Source organism: Culex pipiens, chromosome 1 (assembly GCF_016801865.2).
Source record: "Culex pipiens pallens isolate TS chromosome 1, TS_CPP_V2, whole genome shotgun sequence".
Lineage (NCBI taxonomy): Eukaryota > Metazoa > Arthropoda > Insecta > Diptera > Culicidae > Culex > Culex pipiens.
Window position 1 is genome coordinate 69,650,999 of NC_068937.1, and position 21,477 is coordinate 69,672,475.

Here is a 21,477-nt window from a genome sequence, read left to right on the forward strand (position 1 = left end):
AGCGCGCGAAGAGGCAGAGTAAAAGTTTATTGTTCTCGTAAGGGTACAGAAGTAAACACACATGGGACGGACATAAATACAGTCTTGAACGAACAACCCTTTTTCACTTAAACGAGACTCACTTGGCAAATATTTACCTGAAATATGAGCCGGTTTGTTAAACGCAGTGACTTGATTTTTATCCTGTATTCTTCACATTGTAATAACTTAGTCAACTCAATATTGGCACTGTTATGTAAATTTTTTGGTTTAGCTGAGTTGGAATTTATAATAAAGTAATTTTTAGAATATATCTTAAACTTAATTTATAGTTTTTATTATTTTGTAGCATTTTGGTTACAACATTTGTTAAATACGCGCTTTATTGGTTAACTATGTGCGTTTTATGGTTTTATAGGGGTTAGCAAAGTTCTCTTGTTATTTTTTTTGACACATAGAATGTTGGATGTTACGATTGGTTTAAACTACTAAATGTGAAACATCTGTTGCATACGTTGGCATATATCTTGGCGGCGGTTTGAACGAATGATCGTTAGTTCTTCTATTACGAGCTATTTCATGATCTCCAGGCCAGGCTCTTTCCGGTGCTCGTGGCAGTTGATTTACCTTTGGATAACGGGTTTTCTCCACCACTTGACTTATTGACTTCGAGACGGAATTTAGCCCTACATTGTATTGCCTTTGCATGGCGAGGGATGCGCGCAATGTTTTACGTTTCTGGAATGTGTGATGTTGTTTGTTATCTGGCATGATTATGATTGTAGGCTATTCCCTAATAAATCAGTGTGCCCAACAACTAATTCCACATATAATAACAAATTATTTGTGGTATAGCGATACCACAAATAGTTTTCACTATAAGGGAAATTAGTTGTTAGGCACACCGATGTTTTTAGGGTAGGGTGACAATAAAAAAACGACATCAGGGAAACACTGTGATTCGATTTCTTAGGCACAAATAAGTATCTGTGCCAATTTTGAGTCAAATCGGTCAAGGTTAAGGGTCGCTATTTATCGTTGAAGTTTATATGGGGAAAATCGCATAAAATGTGTGCAGAAAAACATCGTTTCAGTATTTTTCTGCCAGGTAGCGTGGGTTTCGCCCAAAATTGTCCAAATTTGAGATTCTTGTGGGAAATTCCAGCCCTTACAACTTTGCCGAAGGGTGCAAAACGAGCCGAGTTGATCCTTGCGTTTTTCTTAAAAGGTTAGTATTTATCTAATCTAATCCAACCCTAGCGCAGGCAGTATTTCGAGGGCATCCTGGAAATGCCTTAGATTGATTAATGCGAATAATATGGCCCAAATGGATATACAAATTAACAAATGGCACAGAAATAAAAACCATGCGATGGTAGAGGAACTATACCCTTTCTCAGCCTATTTCTATTATCGGCCTATCAGCACTTTGATCATGAATTACAGCTATTGTACGAGCGCAGCTCTTCAAGACACCAGACGACAGCACGAGTAACGACTTATGACAACACTGAAGCAATATCAAACAAACAAATTTACATGAATGTTATGTCTTTCGCTAATAACAAACGCGAGTTAGAGACTAACATTAGAGTTTATTTTAAGTCTAGAAACTAATTTTAAGTAAGAGCGTTTACAAAACGTGGCTTTGCTTTTTCGTTGCTCGCTTTAGCCAAAGCTGTCACCTCGCAAGGTGTGCCAACCGCACAACGTTGAGTGTGTTGGTGCGGCGTCTCGCTATGGACAGTGTTGCCATAGCATCTCCCTCTTTAAGATATCACGTAGTAATCAAACCTCGGCGGCAGCCGAATCTCGCGTCCACTCCTGGTGATCGTCGTCGTCGGCACGGGAACGCAACTCGGCGGAATACTTCCCGTCGAAGCCCGCCGGATCGGCCGTTGGATCACAGCTGGTTCCGGTCCATCGTTGTTGCCAGGTTGCTCGGTGATTCCTGGTTGGTTCGCGCCTTCCGGTTCCACCACAGCTGCTTGCGTGACGTCCTCGGTTGTTGGTTTAGCGAACCCAAACTCGCCCAGGAGAATGTCCAGCGGAAGGTTAACAGCGCGACCGCGCGCCTGCGAATCCGCTGACTCGTGCCGTGGACGAAGCTGGTTGATATGCGACCGGATCAGCCCCGAACGTTGGCCGTCCAACCACACGTTGTAGTTCACCGAGCCGAGCCTTTCGATGACCTTTCCTGCCTCCCAGTACCAGTCGTTCCGCTTGTGCACCTTCGCATACACCAAGTCGCCAGGTGCAAATTCTCGTCTCTGGTCGTTCTCAGCAGTCGTCTTCATCTCAGCAACCGGTGTTGGTGGTGGTCGCAGTAGGTCGAGTGTGGTGCGCATTTGACGTCAAACAGCAGTTCACTTGGTGACTTCTGCTCGGTTGTTCCGCTCGGCGTCGACCTGTACGTTGCCAGAAACACGTCGAGTGTCTCCTGCAGTGGCTCTCCCTTGTTGATTTTCTTCATTCCTCGCTTGACGGTGTCCACAAAGCGTTCCGCTTGCCCGTTCGATTGCGGATGGTAGGGCGCGGTGAGGATGTGGGTGATTCCGTTCGCTTTGCAGTAGGACTCAAACTCGTCGCAAGTGAACTGAGCAGCGTTGTCCGACACGAGCACCATCGGTAGGCCAAGGCGTGCGAACGTGCTTCGAAGAAACTGGATCGTGGCCCTAGCGGTCGTGGTCGTCGTCGGGTAGATCTCAGGCCATCGCGAGAAAGCGTCCACGATGATGAGAAAGTAGAGACCATCGATCGGGCCCGCGTAATCAATGTGAATACGTTGCCATGGTCCCGCTGGTGTTGGCCAAGCTTCTGGTGGAGAGTGTGGGGGAGATTTTGCAGCTGCAGCACAGTCCGCGCACTGCTTCACCGTGTCCTCCACCTGCTTGTCGATGTGCGGCCAGTAGACGAAACTCCGAGCCAGACTCTTCATCCGGACCATGCCCGGGTGACCGTGGTGCAGGCGTTGCAGGATCCGCTTTCGGTAGGTCTCCGGCACCACCACTCGCTGGCCGAAAAGAATGCAGCCCTGAGTCAGTGCCAGGCTCTCCTTCCGGTGGTAGAACGCCTTCACGTCCAGGTTGTCGATTTCGCTTGCGCTGGCCGGCCACTCACCTTCCAAGTACTGGACCACTTTCTTGAGCACCTTGTCCCGGGCGGTAGCAGCGGCGATCATCTTGGAAGTGACAGGTGTGTTGCCAACGGAGTCTTCCAAGACCGCCGACATGTCGTCCTCGAGGTACAGAGCGGCGATAACGTACTCCTCCTCCGGCTTGGCCGCCGAATCGATGAGTCTGGAGAGTACATCCGCGTACCCGAAGTTCGCCGTGAAGACGTAGTCGATGCCAAAGTTGTAGCACAACAGAACGAGTCCCAGTCGTTGCAGTCGGTTGGACGTGTGCGTCGGAATCCCCTTGTGTGACCCGAAGATGCGGAGCAGAGGCTGGTGGTCTGTCTCCAGAACGAATCGTCGTCCCAGCAGCATCCGGTGAAACTTCGTGACAGCGTAGACGAGCGCCAGAGCTTCCTTGTCGATCTGCCCGTACGCTTGCTCCGCAGGTGTCAACGATCTTGATGCGTGCTGGATTATCTTCTCCGAACCGTCAGGGAAACGATGTCGGATTGTGGCGCCGATTCCGGTTTGCGAAGCGTCAGCGGCCACGATAATGTCCAGCGTCGGGTTGTAGTGGGTCAGCATCAGGTCAGACTTGAGCAGCTCCTTGAAGCGCTCGAACGATCGTTGGCAGTCGTCCGACCAGGCCCACTTTGCGTCCTTCTTCAGCAGCAGATCGAGTGGCCTACGCAGCTGGTGCATCTCCTTGATGAACTTCGCGTAGTAGTTGACCGCGCCCAAGAACGAACGCAGCTCGGTGAGGTTCTTCGGCGGTGGCATCTGCGAGATGGCAGACACTTTCCCCGGGTCGGTGCGGATTCCGTTTTGGTTGATGATGTGGCCCAGGTACTTCACCTCCGTCATGTAGAACTTGCACTTCTCGATCTTGAGCCGGAAACCGAAATCTTGGATCCGCTGCAGTGTTTGCTCCAAGTTCCGGTCGTGCTCAGCGCGCGTTCGGCCGAACACCAGCACGTCGTCGAGGAACGACGCCGCTCCTTCCTGGCCGGCGAGCATGTTGTCAACGACCTTCTGGAAGGCTCCAGGAGCGGGTTTCACTCCCGGCGGCAGACGCTTGACCTTGAACAGCCCCTTGTGTGTGTTCATAGTCAACAGCTTCTGCGACTCCTCCTCTACCTCCATCTGCAGATAAGCGTCCGACAGGTCAATCACGCTGAAGAACTTGCTGCCAGCCAGCTTTGCGAAGATGTCGTCTGGGGTAGGAAGAGGATACTTGTTCGCCTCCAGCACAGCGTTCAACCCGGTCGAGTAATCCGCGCAAATGCGGACCACCGGATCTCCGTCTGCGTCGCGCTGCGCCTTCCGAACTGCCACGATGGGTGCCGCCCAGTCCGAGTAGTCGACCGGCTCCAGCACTCCCATGTTCTGCAATCGGTTGAGCTCCTTCTCGACCAGCCGCTGCGAGTGGAACGGCACTGGCCGCTTAGGCTTGAAGACCGGCTTCGCCCCGTCGATCAGGAACAGCTGGATTTTCGTTTTCGTGCACCGTCCGAGTTCTTCCTGGAACACCGCCGGAAATTTCGCCTTCAGCGCGGCACCACATGCCAACGAGTCCTCCGCAGTTGTGAGTTGCTTGCAGAAGTCGTTGATCGGAATGTCGTATAGCCCGAAAGCTTCCATCAGGTCGCTCCCAAGAACCTTGAAACCGCGCACAGGAGTGACGTAGCACACGGAACGCTTGGTGGTCCCGCGGAACGTGACGTCACACTCGAACTCCAATTCCAGCGGAAGGGGTTTGCCTGAGGCTGTGGCCACCCACAGTTCCGTCGGAATGGTTTCTGGGTTGCCGAGCAGGGGAAGTGAATCCGTCGAGATGATGGTGTAGTCCGATCCGCAGTCGAGCTGGAGTTCGATCGGTTCGTTGTTGATCAGAACTTCCACGAACTTGCGCCGTCCGACGACACCTTCCTTGTTGACAGCGTACACACCGTTTGAGTATCCCCCGCCGTCGGCCCGCTTCTTTTTGTGCTTCTTCTTGCCGCCTCCGGGTGCTGTGTGTGATGCACCTTCTCCGGAACCGGAGGGTTTGGAGCAGCAAGCACAGTATCCTTCCTTGTGTCCCACTTTGCCGCACGTCTTGCAGGTGTGTTTCGTGTACGAGCAGTCTGCAACAAAGTGCATCTGCCCGCACTGCCAGCACGGACGTCGTGGGGTTGCCTTGGCCGGATTCCTGTTCTCGAACTTCCGTTCCGGTTTGCCCGACTCGCGAAAGCCGCTGCGATCCTGCTGGACCGCTTTGACGGCCGGCTTCGGTCCCTCAATAACAGCAGTGTCGTGTTTGAGGTTGTCCAAATGCTGGCACTCCAATAACAGCTTCTTGAGAGTCATCGGGTGCTCCGCCGTCTCGCCTTCCATCTTCGCCAGCAACCGGGTCCGGATGTCCTTGTACCGCTCCGACTGCAGACCAGCGACAAAAACCAGGCACTTGAACTGGTCGGAGGTGATCGTCCGGATGTTGAAATCCTCGCACGCTCGGTTGACGGTACTGGCGTACGTGACGAAATCCTCCGCATTCCGCTTGGTCGTCTGCAGACACTGGTAGCGCCGGAAGAACACGGACGTTTGGTGCCCGAACATCTCCTTCAGCGTGTCCACCGTGTCCTGGAACGATCTGTCCGGTGGGTTCTCCGGTAGGATGTAGTTCACGTAGCGGTCGTGATCCACCGAGGACAGCTTCCGCACGAGCAGCCGCACTTTGTCCGCTTCCTCCAGCTTCTCCCCGCCCTTGTTGAAGGCCTCCTCGTGCCGGGAGTACCACTTGTCGAAGACCAGTCCGCCTTGGGGGTCGTAAACAAATTCCGGGATGGTGTTGGAAAGTGTTTCCATCAGGAACTCGTTGTCCTTCGGCTTGGAGAGCTGCTCGAGGAGAGCCTCCTGGGTTTTGGACTGGTTCTCCAAGTAGGCGGTGAGCTGCGCCAGAATCGCCGTGAGATCCGGCTGCTGCTGCGGCCCGTCCTTCTTCGGCGTCACCTTCGGGGGCATTTTGAGGTTAGAAACCCCGCTCGAACGCGAAAACCCGAAAACGCCACGAACTACTTCAAACCGAACTAATCCTCGTCGCCAAACAATGTTATGTCTTTCGCTAATAACAAACGCGAGTTAGAGACTAACATTAGAGTTTATTTTAAGTCTAGAAACTAATTTTAAGTAAGAGCGTTTACAAAACGTGGCTTTGCTTTTTCGTTGCTCGCTTTAGCCAAAGCTGTCACCTCGCAAGGTGTGCCAACCGCACAACGTTGAGTGTGTTGGTGCGGCGTCTCGCTATGGACAGTGTTGCCATAGCAATGAAGAAAGTAAAAAGTGAAACAAAATGACATGTAATTGAACCACCCTAATCTTAAGTCACACTCACGCACACTAACACAAAACACGTCTTGGCCAATAGAGCTATCTTAGCCCGATCTCACACACACTAGCACACCATTTGTTTTGCTGGCTGGTACAAAATTTAACCTCACTTTTTTTCGTGTACGTACACGCAATACATGCGCACGTAGATAACACTATACACATCAAATACAACATAACACACTACTACACTCACACCTAGCTCGTAAGAATGTAAGGAATGTAAATAGTAGTTCGTAAGTGTTATTTTGCATAAATAAACGGGAATTGAAAACCTATCGCGCAACAGTGCAGTCGCACCACGTTTTTGCTCCTGAAAATTTACTCCGCGCCATCGCGATTCGCGAGTTTCTGTGTACCTCCGAAAGCCGCCATCGCTGAGGACTACACCATTGCCGCTAGCCTCTGAATTCACGGTAGGATCCATCCACGGGACTCCGGGGCTTCCGGAGACAACTTTGAAGCGAGCCACCAGCTCGTACAGCTATCATAAAGTGTTTTTGACTGTTCCAAAGTAATAAATAGCTCAAATAAAAGTGAGCAAGCAACTCCAGATACTCAATTAGATAAAAACAGTTGAGCATAAACCCAACCAATTAAATTTTTCTGTAGTGATTCGTTTACTCAATGGGCCCAGAAACATTTCTCAAAAAAGAATTCATCAAAATAATAATCTGACTATCAAAACCATTGCGGTTTTTGGGAAAGGGGTGTGCAATTTTATCAGAAAATCTCCTAAATTTAAAAAAAAAACCTTCATAGCTTTTTCCCCTTATTTTCAATCACTTTGCGTGCTTCAGGAAAAATGTTCCCTGCATCATTTCCCATAAGAAATGATATGATCTGAACCATAAATCATGTCCATGTTATAGATCAGCAATTCTATTTGAAAAGAGCCTAAACCAAAAAAAAAATCTCCGATCGGGCTCAAAATTTTTCTGGGGGTTCCTCCCGAGCAGGGGTAAATAACACGGGAATACCATATTTTGGTATTACTTGGCATAATAACAAATACCAAAATGTGCCCTTGGTTGCCCAGTAATAGATGGTATAATACCATGAAATCATACCAAAAAACTGTATGGGGAAGACCAAAGCAATACCAAAACGTGCCATTCCAAGGGCAAATGAATACCAGACAAATAAAAACTTTGCGGGTAAATAAAAATCTCATTGGACAAAAAATAATGAGAATTCTCTATAGGATTACAGCGGGAATTCAATTTAGCTAATGGGATTGCAATGAGAAATGGGTAGAATTTTGATGCTATATTTAAATCCTTCGAACAGGCAGGAAAACTAAGTCTTGCTTTGGAGAGCCAAAAAATATCAGGTAAAGAAAACTAGAGGAATACTGGAATCGAACTCATGGCAGGTAATGTGCAGACACCATTTTAGCTACCCGTTTACCAACTGAGCTATCAAGGCTTGTTGAAAACGAGCTGCTGCTGCATCAACATGTTTTAGCTGCAGGCAAAAATATCAGGAAATTCAAAGAAAGAGAAACAAACTAAAGCAGAACGAGAAAGGCTATAGCCCAGGCAGCGTGGCATTTTTCGAGGGATTTTCGAGGATGCATGATTCCAACTGAATAGGATTCAACACAAATCCAATATTAAAAAGATTTAAGAACGATGTTCGAATACCACATGCATACCAACATTTTGGTATTGTAAGAGTTATTTTATCAAATTAACAAAGATTGACATTATTTTTTTTGAGTTTATCGATTATGATGAAAAAGGCACACAATGTTAAGTAAAATCCATTCTAAAATTTTGAATTATTCACGTTAAACCTATTGTTGTCGTAAAATAAATCGTCTAAATATATAAATGTTTTTCTTATCATTTTCAAATGTATCAGCATACTTTTAAGAATGTTAAACATCATTTGAAATAGATTTTTATGAATCACCTTTATTTTATAATAGTTTTGTTTAAAATACCTTTACAATACCAATGTATGGTATTCCCTAATTTATAAAGATCTTTAAATGACTTTTTTAGACCAAAATAAAATAGTTGGCTTTGATTTGGAGTAGATTTGCGTTTTAAAGAATATAAGTAAGTAACAGTAAGACAAAATTCGACACTTTCTTAAAATTTGCCCAATAACAAAACAATACCAAAATTTGGTATAATACCACAGGTTGGTATTAACTTACACTTTAGACATTTTTTCAAGGGCTCGCGAAAACCAAAATTTGGTATTGATACCATTGAATGGTATTATTTTGCGTTTCCCTTGTTATTTACCCATGCTCGGGCTTGGCCAAAATAATTAGACCAGTATTATTTGTTTGGCCATTAGGGTGAAAAAAAAAGTTGCGTTAGGGTACCAAAATTTTTTGTACCCTAACATGTAAAGGTCATCGCTGAAATTTTTAAGTTATCGCAGTTTTAGTAAAAAAAGTTGATTTTTCACGCACTTTCATATCTATATGATAGTTTTCTTGCTACACTCAAACCCCGATGGTTTGACACCTACTGTTGTCAAACTAACGGGGTCACTTTTTAGTTTGACACCCATTTTACACGGAGTTCACACACACTACCAAACGTTTGTTTTGATAGTGTGCGTGAGCGCCGTGTAAAAAGTGACAGTTCGTCACTTTTTAGTTTGACTTTGACCAACCAACGGGGTACAAACTAAAAAAGTGTCAAACGAAAAAGTGACCAACCACCAGGGGGTTGAGTGTATTTCTCAAAAAATACTACCCTTCGAAAAAAGACCCCGTGAGGGGTCATGCCCTGAAATGCCCGCAAAATTAACCTGTTTTGTTGATTTCTTTGTGGACCACCGATCAGTGAGGTACTCCTGGATATTAGCTCCTGAAAAGTGCTTTAAAAGTGCAAAAATACCTCACGGCAAGAAAAAGAGGCGGTCCTCACCAGCAGGATCGGCAGATTTGAAATAGCTAAAGAATGCCATTCAATGGTATCAATACCAAATTTTGGTTTTCGCGAGCCCTTGAAAAAATGTCTTAAGTGAATTTTAATACCAATCTGTAGTATTATACCAAATTATGGTATTGTTTTCTTATTGAGCAAATTTTAAGAAAATGTAGAATTTTAACATACTGTTACTTACTTACATACTTAAAAACGCAAATCTACTCCAAATTAAAGCCAACTATTTTATTTTGGTCTAAAAAAGTCATTTAATGATCTTTATAAATTAGGGAATACCATACATTGGTATTGTAAAGGTATTTTAACTAAAAATATTTTAATATAAAGGTGATTCATAAAAAAACTAATTTAAATGATGTTTAACATTCTTAAAAGTATGCTGATACATTTGAAAATGATAAGAAAAACATTTACGACAACAATAGGTTAAACGTGAAAAAATTAAAATTTTGTAATGGATTTTACGTAACATTGTGTGTCTTTTTCGTCATAATCAATAAACTTAAAAAAATGTCAATCTTTGTTAATTTGATAAAATAACTCTTTCAATACCAAAATATGGGTATGCATGTGGTATTCGAACTTCGTTCTAAAATCCTTTTAATATTGGATTTGTGTTGAATCCTATTCAGTTGGAATCATGCATCCTCGAAAATCCCACGAAAAATGCCACGCTGCCTGGGCTATAGCCTTACTCTTTCTGGTTTAGTTTGTTTCTCTTTCTTTGAATTTCCTGATATTTTTGCCTGCAGCTAAAACATGTTGATGCAGCAGCAACTCGTTTTCAACAAGCGTTGATAGCTCAGTTGGTAAACGGGTAGCTAAAATGGTGTCTGCACCTTACCTGTCATGAGTTCGATTCCAGTAGTTCTCTAGTTTTCTTTACCTGATATTTTTTGGCTCTTCAAGAAAGACTTCGTTTTCCTGCCTGTTCGAAGGATTTAAATATAGCATCAAAATTATACCCATTTCTCATTGCAATCCCATTAGCCAAATCGAATTCCCGCTGTAATCCTATAGAGAATTTTCATTGTTTTTTGTCCAATGAGATTTTTATTTACCCGGAAAGTTGTTTTTTGTCTGGTATTCATTTGCCCTTGGAATGGCACGTTTTGGTATTGCTTTAGTCTTCCCCATACAGTTTTTTGGTATGATTTCATGGTATTTGTCCCTTGCGATCTAGTGGACTGTAACTTTTTCACGGGTAGATTCGGATTCGCGCGGAACGGTTTTTAAATCGGTCTTTTCAAAGTTAAGCAATAACGCGTCTTTCTTCTCTTGAAAATGGAGCTTAACTGTTTTTATTTGATCGGCTCAAAAACTAAACTAGTGTGTGTGTTCTCTCTCCCTCTCTCTGGCCGCTGCAGCACAGGGTGTGCCACAAGCTCGTCGTTGCGTTGCGCGCTAGGGGTGCGCAAGTCACCTAACATCCTCCCCGGCGTTGAAATGACGATTTCAAATCTCCTACTCCAGCGGCAACAGACAGATCTCTGTGACCGCCCGCTTGAACTCTCCTCCATTGGCTGTCTTCACCGTGACAACGCGTGTCCCGCCGTCGTCTCCCGGGTGGGTTGCCACAATCCGACCGAGTGGCCACTGCAGTGGCGGTGCGTTGTGGTCAACCAGCAGCACCAGCGAGCCCTCCTTGATCTGCTCCGTCTTCAACCACTTCGTTCGTTGCTGTAGTTCAGGTAAATACTCAGCCGTCCAGCGTTTCCAAAAATGCTGCAGCATGGTTTGCACCAGCTGCCATCTCGAGAGCCGATTCTCCTTCAGGTCGGTGTAGTCCGGCTCAGCCACGGGGAGGCGCCCGATGAGGAAGTGTGCAGGAGTGATAGCTGTGTAATCGTTGGGGTCATCTGAAACCGGCGCGAGGGGCCGAGAGTTCAGCACAGCTTCAATCTGCGTTAACGTCGTGTACAGCTCTTCGTACGACAGCTTCCGGTCACCGACGATCCTCTTGAGATGGTGCTTGACCTGCTTCACGCCGGCCTCCCAAATGCCGCCGAAGTGCGGGCTTCGCGGCAGAATGAACGACCATTCAATCCCCTTGTCGGTGCAGTAGCTGGCGATCTTCTTGGTGGCGCGCTGATCCTGGAGCAGCCGCCACAGCTCGTTCAGCTCGTTCTTGGCTCCCGCGAAGTTCGTTGCGTTGTCCGACCGCATCGTTCTCGGACATCCACGTCGGCTTGTGAAGCGTCTCAAGGCCGCCAGAAACGCGTCCGTCGTCAGGTCGGAAACCAGCTCGAGGTGTATGGCACGGGTCTGCATACACACAAAGAGACTCACGTAGGCCTTCGTGACCTGCGGCTTGCGAGTTGCGGAAGACGACTTAATCCAAAAAGGTCCGGCGTTGTTCACTCCGATGGTCGAGAAGACCGGAGCAGGTTGAATGCGGTACGATGGCACACAGAAAAAAATATGTGAATTTACTCGACACGGAAAAAATGAATCACATGTTAACTCAGTTGATGTAAACTTGAGATTCGACGTAAACGGTTGAATCATACGTAAAATCATATTTTTACGTATAATTTGTTGCAAATTTACATCAAATTGCATTTAAATTTAAATGTTTAATGACGTGCAAAAGTGTTACATCATAAATGATGTAACATTCGGAAATATTTTTTTGTTTGCAGATCACCCATCATCTGCGTCGTCTTCAGTGGGTTCGCCTTGAAGCACCTTACGCAGTTCCGGATTACCTTGCGGATCGTGTTCTTGACGTTCAGTGGCCAGTAGCGCTGTCGGACGATCGCAAGCAGCCCCTTCTGGCCGATGTGCAGGTTGTCCAGGTGCAGCTCTCGGACGAGAGCTTCGGTGATCGGGTGTTTGGCTGGCAGCAGCATCTGGTGACGGCTATCGTACGGAATAACGGCTCGCTTGATCCGCCCTCCAACTCGCAATATGCCGTCCTCGGAGTCCAAGAACGCATTCAGTCCGCACAGCCGGTGTTTCGTTTCCGCGCCGTCCATCAGCGCGAGAATCTCTGGTTGGAACGTTTCACGCTGGACCAGTCGCACGATCACGAGCGTTGCAGCTCGCGTCTCCTTGGCAGTAAGAAATCCCTTCACCAGCTCTTTCTTCTTGGACATGACGTACTTCGCGAAGCGCATCAAGTAGGCCATGTTACGAACGACTTCTGTAAAACTGCTCACCTTGTCAAACATCGGGAATCGTTCAACAGGAACAGTCATCGCCAGTGCAACACCGGCTCGCATCTCCGGCAGCTCCTCGTCCGGAATCTCGAGTTCGTCTCTAGTCTCGACAACGGGGGTGCGTGGCGGGCCCCGCCACCACTTCTTGGACGTCATCAGCTTCTTCGGGCGAACTCCTCTCGAGATCAGGTCGGCCGGGTTCTCTTCTGACGGAATGTAGTGCAAAAAGAAGTTTTCCGTCAACCGCTGAATCTCGCTCACCCGATTCGAGAAGAATGTCTGCAGCAGATGCGGGAGTTTCCTGAGCCACGCGAGCACAATCTTCGAATCGCTCCAGAGGTGGACCGCAGCAAACTTCAGTTCCGTCGCGCTCAGAAACTTGACTACCATCCTTGCGAGCAGCAGTAGCTCGGCTCGCGGGGTCGAGATGGCCTTTTCTTTCGCCTTGCGCTTCTTCGGTAGGATGCGAGACTTGCTGTAGATGAGTCGCATCTCGGTTTTCCCGTCGGCGAAGAAGCCCTCCACGTGCAGACAAGCCCCGTACGCCAGGTCGGACGCGTCGGCGTATCCGTGCAGCTCCAACTTGAGTGCTCCCTTCCAAGAGATCCACCTTGGCAACCGCACCTCCCTCAGAGCGGTCATTTCGATGCGGATGTTCCGCCACTTTGAGCCGACGTCAGGTGGAACCGGGTCGTCCCACTCAATCTGCAACTCGCCGACCTCTCGCAGGATCAGCTTCGCGTAGGTGATCACAGGGCCAAAGAATCCCAGCGGGTCGAATATCTTGGCCAGCTGACTCAAGAGGTTCCTCCGGGTCATCTCGTCCACTTCGTCGAAATCAGGCACCGACACAGAGAACCAGTAATCGAAAGGGTTCCAGGTTACGCCCAGCGTCTTCACGGTTGTCTTCGCGTTGTCGTCGGTGACTTCGAACGAGTTTCCTCGCAGCTCTTCGGGGACTGCGCGCACAATGTCGGAATGGTTCGCGCACCACTTGTGAGCGCCGAAGCAGGCCTTCGCCAGCAGACCCGTCACTTCTCGTTGCAGCTCGCAAGCTTCTTCTAGCGTATCGGCACCCGTCAGGATGTCGTCCATGTATGTCCCCTTCTCAACGACTTCCGCAGCTTGCTTGAGCGCCATTGTCGCCTGGAACGGCGAGGGTCGCAGGCCGTACGTCACAGTCTGCAGTTCCCAGACGCTCAGCAGATCGTTCCGATCGTACCGCCAGAAAATGCGCTGGTACTTCGTTTCTTCGGGATGCACGCCCACCTGGCGAAACATCTTGGGAATGTCCAGCGTAAAGACATACTGGAATCCCCGGAAGTGGAGCAGAATCGCGGTGAGGTCGTTCTGCACTGTTGGCCCAGTCATCAGAACGTCGTTGATCGAGACGCCGTTCGATGTCCTCGCTAACCCGTTGAATACGACTCGCAGTTTCGTCGTCGTACTGGTGGGCCTCAGCACACAGTGGTGTGGCAAGTAGAAACCTGCTCCCGGATCTTCGTTTGGCTTCTCCTCGATCTCTCGCATGTGCCCGAGCTGCGCATACTCCCGGATGAACTGCGAGTACTGCTCCTTCAGTTCCGGTTGCTTGTCCAGCTTCCGTTCGAGCGCAAGAAAGCGCCGCAGCGCCATCTCCCGTGAATCGCCCAGCTCCAGCTTCCGCTCGTTAAAGGGGTGCCGCACAACGTACCGTCCTTCCTCGTTTCGTTCGTGTGTGCGCCGGAAGTGCTCCAGACACACCTCGTCATCAGCCGTCGCCGATGGGCGAAACTCGTCACAGGCCTCCACCTTGTAGAAGCTCTTCAGCAGCTCGATGAGCGGCTCGTCGTCTGCGGTCTGGCAAAAAGTACGCGCGACGACCGGTGCGTCGCTAGCGACCACTCCTCCAGCGATCCATCCCAGTTTCGTGTTTCTCAGCACTGGCAGGTTCGGGCCGAGCTCGAGTCGGTCATCCTCCAGCAGAGTCCAGAAGTATTCGGCGCCGATCAGCATGTCGACGCGTCCTCGCCTGTTGAACGTCGGGTCGGCCAGCGCCATCTCGTTCGTGATGGGCCAGTTCGTGACATCAAAAGATTTCACCGGCAGGTCACCGGTGATCCGGGGGGTTACCAGCAGATCCAAAAGTCTCCGAGGCGAGACTTGACCGTCGTTCACAGCTTACGGCAAATTCGAGTTTTATTGCCGTTCAGGCCACTGACCGTGAAGTCAGCGCGAGTCGTTCTTAGCGAGAGGAGGTTGGCGAAACGGTCCGTCACGAAGTTCATCTGCGAGGCAGAATCCATCAGCACTCGGCACGGGTAGGGAGTGCTGCCCACGCCGTCGACCAAGCCAACGGCAGTCGAGAAGAGCGTTTGCTGTCGGCACTAACAGCACTTGCGCACAGCGTCGTAGACGTTCCTGCTGGGGTGCTGGTCACCTGGTTTCCGGACTTCACGACTGGTGTCGTGACCTCTGCTGGTTTCGTGGGAGTCGCACTGCTGGAGGTCTGGCTTGACGTGTCCTCGGTGTGGAGCAACGTGTGGTGCTTTCGTCCGCACTCCTGGCACGTCCTCGACGAACACGCCCTGGTTCGATGGCCTCTTGCAAGGCAGTTGAAACAGGCTCAAGTACGAAGTACTGAAGAAGTACTTCGTACTTGTCACTCACACTCTTTTGCTTAAAAGCATCACACTTCCAGAGTTCATGGTTTGCCTTGCACACAGCGCACTTCAGTTCACTTTTCGTTTCACTTGTCACCAGCGTGTGGCTCCGCGCCACCGCTTTCGGTTTAGCACACTCCGTCGCGGGCTTCGTGTCGAACTTCTCGTAGATCCGGCACTGCTCCTGCAGGAACTCCATCGTCGCGTCGTACGTCGACAGCACGTCTTTCTTCTGGCGAGCTTCCCAAGCGACCCGCAGCTTCTTGTCCATCTTCGCCGAGCCCAACGGCCAGCAAGTTCAGGTTGTCGACGTGCTTGTCTACGATTATGCGCTTGTCCTCGTACTGTTGTTTCAAGAGCAGCCAGGCGGCATCGTAGTCGTTATTGTCGATAATTTCTTGATCGATGATCCCCTCCGCCTTGTCGACCAGACAGCGCCGTAGATGGTACAGCTTCAGGGCCGGTTCTTCGTGCTGGTAACGGTTCATGATCGTGGTAAACATCGCTTTGAAGGAATACCATTTTTCATACGACCCGTCGAAGGTCGGCAGCGGGACTTGCAACGCCGGAAGGTTGAGGCGCTCGGCTTGTCGGAGGACGACCGCAGACGCGTTCGGCACAGGAGCTGAAACCGGCTTCGTGGCACGCTCGATGAGTGTACTCAGCCTGACGGCTGTCCGTGTACAGCGATTCGAACTCAACGTACTTTTCTTCGTGCTCCGTACGTAGATTATCCGAGAGAGGAAGCGCGTGAATCAAGTTTTGGAAAGTATTGTACTCGTCATAGCATCGCGTCACTATGTCCATCTGAATTTGCAAAAAGTGCATGTTTTCAATGTTCGGATTCGGTCTGGCAGCACTGTGTTCGAAAGCAGTGCGCACTCGGGTCAACTTCCCCTTCACGGCTCCTCTCTGATGAACCAACTTTTTGAGTTCTTCCTTTCTTGGCCTTTTCTTTGCTCTTCTGTACTGCAATTTGCTCACTAATCGTTTTCACTGGTGTGCGTGGTATTTCTCTTCCTTTAGGTGGCGGCGTAAACACATTTCTCCACATTCTCTGCTTCCACCGTGCCCATTTTCACCACACAACCGCGACCCCAAATTCACCACAGCCAGGCAGCAAACCCTGACAACACTTTTTCACCACCGACGCCGTCAATTCTGGAACTTTCCGTGCTGAGCACGCAGCCAGCAGAAATTCACCACCAACGCCGTGGAATTTTCCACTTTTCGCGGCTTTCACCGACACCCGTTCGCGGGTGTTCTTCTTTTTCCTGAATAGGAACCCGCTGGGGGGCTTCCGTCGGGGGTTTTCAGAATCGGAAAGCCGTTGCTTCCGTCGGAACAGGAATCCTCCCGCTGGAATCTTCCTTCACTCTTCGTAGCGACCGAGTCACTAACACCCGCACGGCCATGGCACGAACGGACGCTCAATCTTTTCGGAATCACGGAACTTTTCCGCGAGAATCGCGTCGATTTCACCGATTTCCCGAATCCGGCTGCAGAAGGACCACGATGTCCCTTGCGATCTAGTGGACTGTAACTTTTTCACGGGTAGATTCGGATTCGCGCGGAACGGTTTTTAAATCGGTCTTTCCAAAGTCAAGCAAAAACGCGTCTTTCTTCTCTTGACAATGGAGCTTAACTGTTTTTTATTTGATCGGCTCAAAAACTAAAACTAGTGTGTGTGGTCTCTCTCCCTCACAGGGTGTGCCACAAGCTCGTCGTTGCGGTGCGCGCTAGGGGTGCGCAAGTCACCTAACAGTATTATACCATCTATTACTGGGCAACCAAGGGCACATTTTGGTATTTGTTATTATGTCAAGTAATACCAAAATATGGTATTCCCGTGTTATTTACCCCTGCTCGGGAAGCCAGGCAGTTTGAGCAAGGACGCTCAAAATTCGTCTGGAAACCAGTTCGCTACCCTCCCTGTGGACGTGAGCGAGAAGGAAGAATTTGAACGACAGAAAAAGTTGTCACCCATTTTTGTGAAAACATCGTCATCGGATTCGGTGCGAAAGTGGCTGACCGGGTTTATCAAATCTGGTGCTTTACGTGCTTCCATTCGCTTGTGTGCTGATGGACTCAAAATTCTGCTACCTACCAGAAAGGATTACAACTACGTTCGGGATTTCCTGAACAACACAAAGGTTGAATACTACAGCCATGACGATCCAGGTAAACGACCCTCCGTAAACGAGTTCTCCGAGGCCTGTACGACATGGATGTGAGTGTGCTGAAAGAAGAGCTCAAAACTCTTAAGTTGAATGTGATCGAGTCTCCAAGATGACGAGACACAACAAGGACATCAAGTATCGTGATCAACTGTACCTGGTTCATCTCGAGAAAGGATCGACAACGCCGTCTGAGCTGAAAACAGTTCGGGCAATTTTCAACATCATCGTGACTTGGGAACGTTATCATCCAGTGCACCGTGACGTGACGCAATGTTCAAACTGTTTGCAGTTTGGGCATGGTGGTTTGCAGTTTGGGCATGGTGGAAGGAACTGTTTCTTCAAGAGTCGTTTTGCAACCTGCGGAGGTGAGCACAAAACTCAAGCTTGCGAAACAATTAACGAGAACATCGAAGCGAAATGCTTCAATTGCGGCGGCGACCATTCTACCAAGAATCGGAGCTGCCCAAAACGTGCTGAGTTTGTAAAAAATAGGCAGCAAGCGACGACGAGGCACCAACCAAATCGTCGCAAAACACCACCAGCATACACGGACGTGGATTTTCCTGCTTTGGCGTCGCCAGTAGCAGGATCTATTAGAGTGGTTCCAAATCTGCAGCCATTGCCGTTGAATCAGCGGCAAAGAGTTGCAGAGAATACAACACCTCCAGGCTTCAGTCAGCAACCGAGGGAAAACCAATCAACGGGAGAAGGCAGCAGTGACCTGTTTTCACCGAAAGAACTTCTGAACATTTTCATCGAGATGACAACAACACTGCGTGGTTGCAAAACTCGCCTGGAACATGTAAGAACGTTTGGAGCATTCATCTTAAAATACCGTTCTAGTGATTTTGAATATTTCAATGAATTTATTTTTTTAAGTTAGGATTAGTTGCTAAAGTGATTTTTTTTTCTTTTTTACCCAAATGTATTCGATTCAATGCAATAATGTAAAACAATTTGAAGTAAATAAAATAAATGTGATCAGTTAATAATAAAACGAAAAATACAACAAAGATGAATAGCATAAGGCCATACCACTTAGCATGTAAAGAAATGTAATTATTATAAGATCAATAAAGACATATTTAATAAAAAAAAAACCCTTTTTGTTAAATCCTAAATATACCCCTTTTATACTTTTAAGTATATAAGCCGATTTCTTTTCATAGCATTGCAAATAACTCATCAGGATCAAATTGGTTCTTTTTGCACCCTTCGACAAAGTTGTATGGAATTTAATTTCCTTGAAGAATCCTACACTTGGGCGAGACCAGCGCCACCTGCTGCCAAAATCCTAAGCGATGTTTTTCCCCATAGATTTTCGTGATTTTCCCCATAAAAACTTCCACGATAAAAAGCAATTTGGCTCAAAATTGGTACAGTTACTTATGGGTCATTCCTTCTCAAGTGACCACGCGTCCAACATCGACCTTCACCAAATCTGCTCATATTTGGCATGGGGGTTGTTTTTGCCCCAAAAACAAAGAATCCAAAGTTTGGTGACATTTGGTCCACCCCCGCGCCCGTGGCACCCCCCTCTTTTTCTGAGATTTTTGAAAAACCTCATTTTTAAAATGCATTTTGCTAAGAGAAAAGTTTACAAAACGTGACCTTTGGGGTATGCATATTTGAAGATTTTTTGACGTAGAATCGAATGGCGTACTCAAAATTTACGTACAGTGTTGCCAGATATGAAAATTTTGCGCTTTAGGTTTTAAAATGCTTTTTTAACCCTTTGGACGAGCACTTACGGGAAAACTGACAATTGCATTCGATTGCTGAGAGTTTTTTTACATTAAATTCAATCAAAAACTCAGGGTAAAATGAATATTTCTTAAGATATCACATTTTTAAGTTGGAAAGCTCTGTATTGCACAGCAAATGTTTTACTTAACCATCAATTTTCAACAGTACATTGCGTGAGAGCATAGTAGGCCTTGAAAATTGAATATTCTTTTTTTCAATTTCTTAACGGAAGCAAGTGAATGTCCCAAAATTGAATTTATGTATGTATTGTATACAATGTATACAATACACAAATACAATGTATACAATACATACATACATAAATTCAATTTTGGGACATTCACTTGCTTCCGTTAAGAAATTGAAAAAAAGAATATTCATTTTTCAAGGCCTATTATGCTCTCACGCAATGTACTGTTGAAAATTGATGGTTAAGTAAAACATTTGCTGTGCAATACAGAGCTTTCCAACTTAAAAATGTGATATCTCAAGAAATATTCATTTTACCCTGAGGTTTTGATTGAATTTAATGTAAAAACTCTCAGCAATCGAATGCAATTGTCAGTTTTTCCGTAAGTGCTCGTCCAAAGGGTTAAAAAAACATTTTAAAACTTAAAGCTCAAAATTTTCATATCTGGCAACACTGTACGTAAATTTTGAGTACGCCATTCGATTCTACGTCAAAAAATCTTCAAATATGCATACCCAAAAGTTCACGTTTTGTAAACTTTTCTCTTAGCAAAATGCATTTTAAAAATGAGGTTTTTCAAAAATCTCAGAAAAAGAGGGGGGTGCCACGGGCGCGGGGGTAGACCAAATGTCACCAAACTTTGGATTCTTTGTTTTTGGGGCAAAAACAACCCCCATGCCAAATATGAGCAGAATTGGTGAAGGTCGATGTTGGACGCGTGGTCACTTGGGAAGGAATGACCCTTATTATAGCTTATTATTGTCTAAAGAATAGATCCAGGGGTAATCTCTTGAGATTTTTTGTCACCTTGTTGTGACTCACATATTGTAAACTCACCTCTATCGTTCCTCTCCACTTGTCAGCGGCATTGCGAGCAATATCCATCTTTTTTTGCTTTTTTATTTGGTGTTTCTTGTAAATAACTTCAATTATGATCAATCCTATTCCTCCAACTATTCCAGCTCCAACCAAAATGAACACGCCTGCCATATTTTTCAAACCCAAGGTATTTGGAGTTTTTTCAAACTGTTCACATTGTTGAATGTTTCCATGGAAAATCCAGTCTTTGTCCAATGACTCCATGAAACCACTTTCGTGGAAGTCCAGAATTGCCAACGTAACTGCATCTGTCCATGGTGAGCCCTTTTGCAGTCCTATTCCATATCCGCTCCTGCCAAAAAGTTCACCTGCTGTAACAAGTTCACAGTCTTTGGCAGCTTCATGCTCTAATCGTGAAGAGTCCCAAATAAATGCCATTAGTTTTCTAAAATAAATGAAAACTTAAAAAAATACTGGTCGTGCCAAAAAGAGGGAGACATACCCATCTTTAACATCTTGAATAGCCTTTTCCGCGGTCTCATAGTTGTTAGCCTCCATGGTTCTGTACATGTTCGAAAGCTCCACCTGACGGCGAAAGTACATGTCCACAGCAGAACCTTTAACTGTGGCGCAGGTCAAATTCTCCATTGTGTTGCGCAATCGAGCGTCATTAATCCCGGAGAGTTTTGTTTTTGGTCTTTCCAACACGAGAAAAGCTGCCAAGTTTGCAGTGTATGAGGCTACAATTATCATTGCGAATCCTGCCCATACCATGCCTACAAGAAAAGGAACGGATTTGATTGGTTGCTGGAATAATTATATGAGCTGATGATTAGAAAAAAACGTAGTCGGCAATTAATAGCATTTTGGTGGACGCAAAAATCTTTAATCGTAAATATAACTATTGGCGTCTGCACTCTGTGCCATACTCTAAACTCCAAAGCCATTGGCACTAGCAATAACACCGACCAACAAAATTTCTGCGCAGGCTCAACTCGAGGGGAAGCATGAACTTTGGGGTCCCACGTGTACCGTAAACTGGGGTGACTTTGATAGTCCGGGTGACATTGATAGAAATTTGATTTGGCCACTAATTTTGATACATCCAATGTAACAGTCACATTTTTGCATATATATTCGATAATAAGCTATCCTAGTATGCTTATATACTCAAAATTCTCAAAAATGTTTAGATATCAATTTGACTGGCATTTGAAAAACCTATTAAAGCCACCCCGGGCTATGTCGATATCTCAGCAACTAATGGTCCGATTTTCAATGTTAAAACATGAAACATTCGTGATTTTTTCCGATCTTTTCGAAAAAAGTATTTTGTTTTTTTTAAATCAAGACTAACA

The 21,477-nt window shown here is 46.9% G+C and overlaps 1 protein-coding gene across 1 annotated transcript in view; it reads right to left on the reverse strand.

The window, feature by feature from the left end:
• Window positions 1-294: 294 nt before the first annotated feature.
• Window positions 295-21,477, reverse strand: part of LOC120431529 (glutamate [NMDA] receptor subunit 1) — a 42,415-nt gene continuing 21,232 nt past the window's right edge. Inside the window, exons 5-7 of the mRNA XM_039596623.2 lie at window positions 20,622-20,895; window positions 20,138-20,564; window positions 295-717 (exon numbers count right to left, since the gene is read on the reverse strand). Coding sequence (XP_039452557.1) covers window positions 460-717; window positions 20,138-20,564; window positions 20,622-20,895 — 959 coding nt within the window. The 3' untranslated portion in view covers window positions 295-459. The remainder of the gene's footprint in view (window positions 718-20,137; window positions 20,565-20,621; window positions 20,896-21,477) is intronic.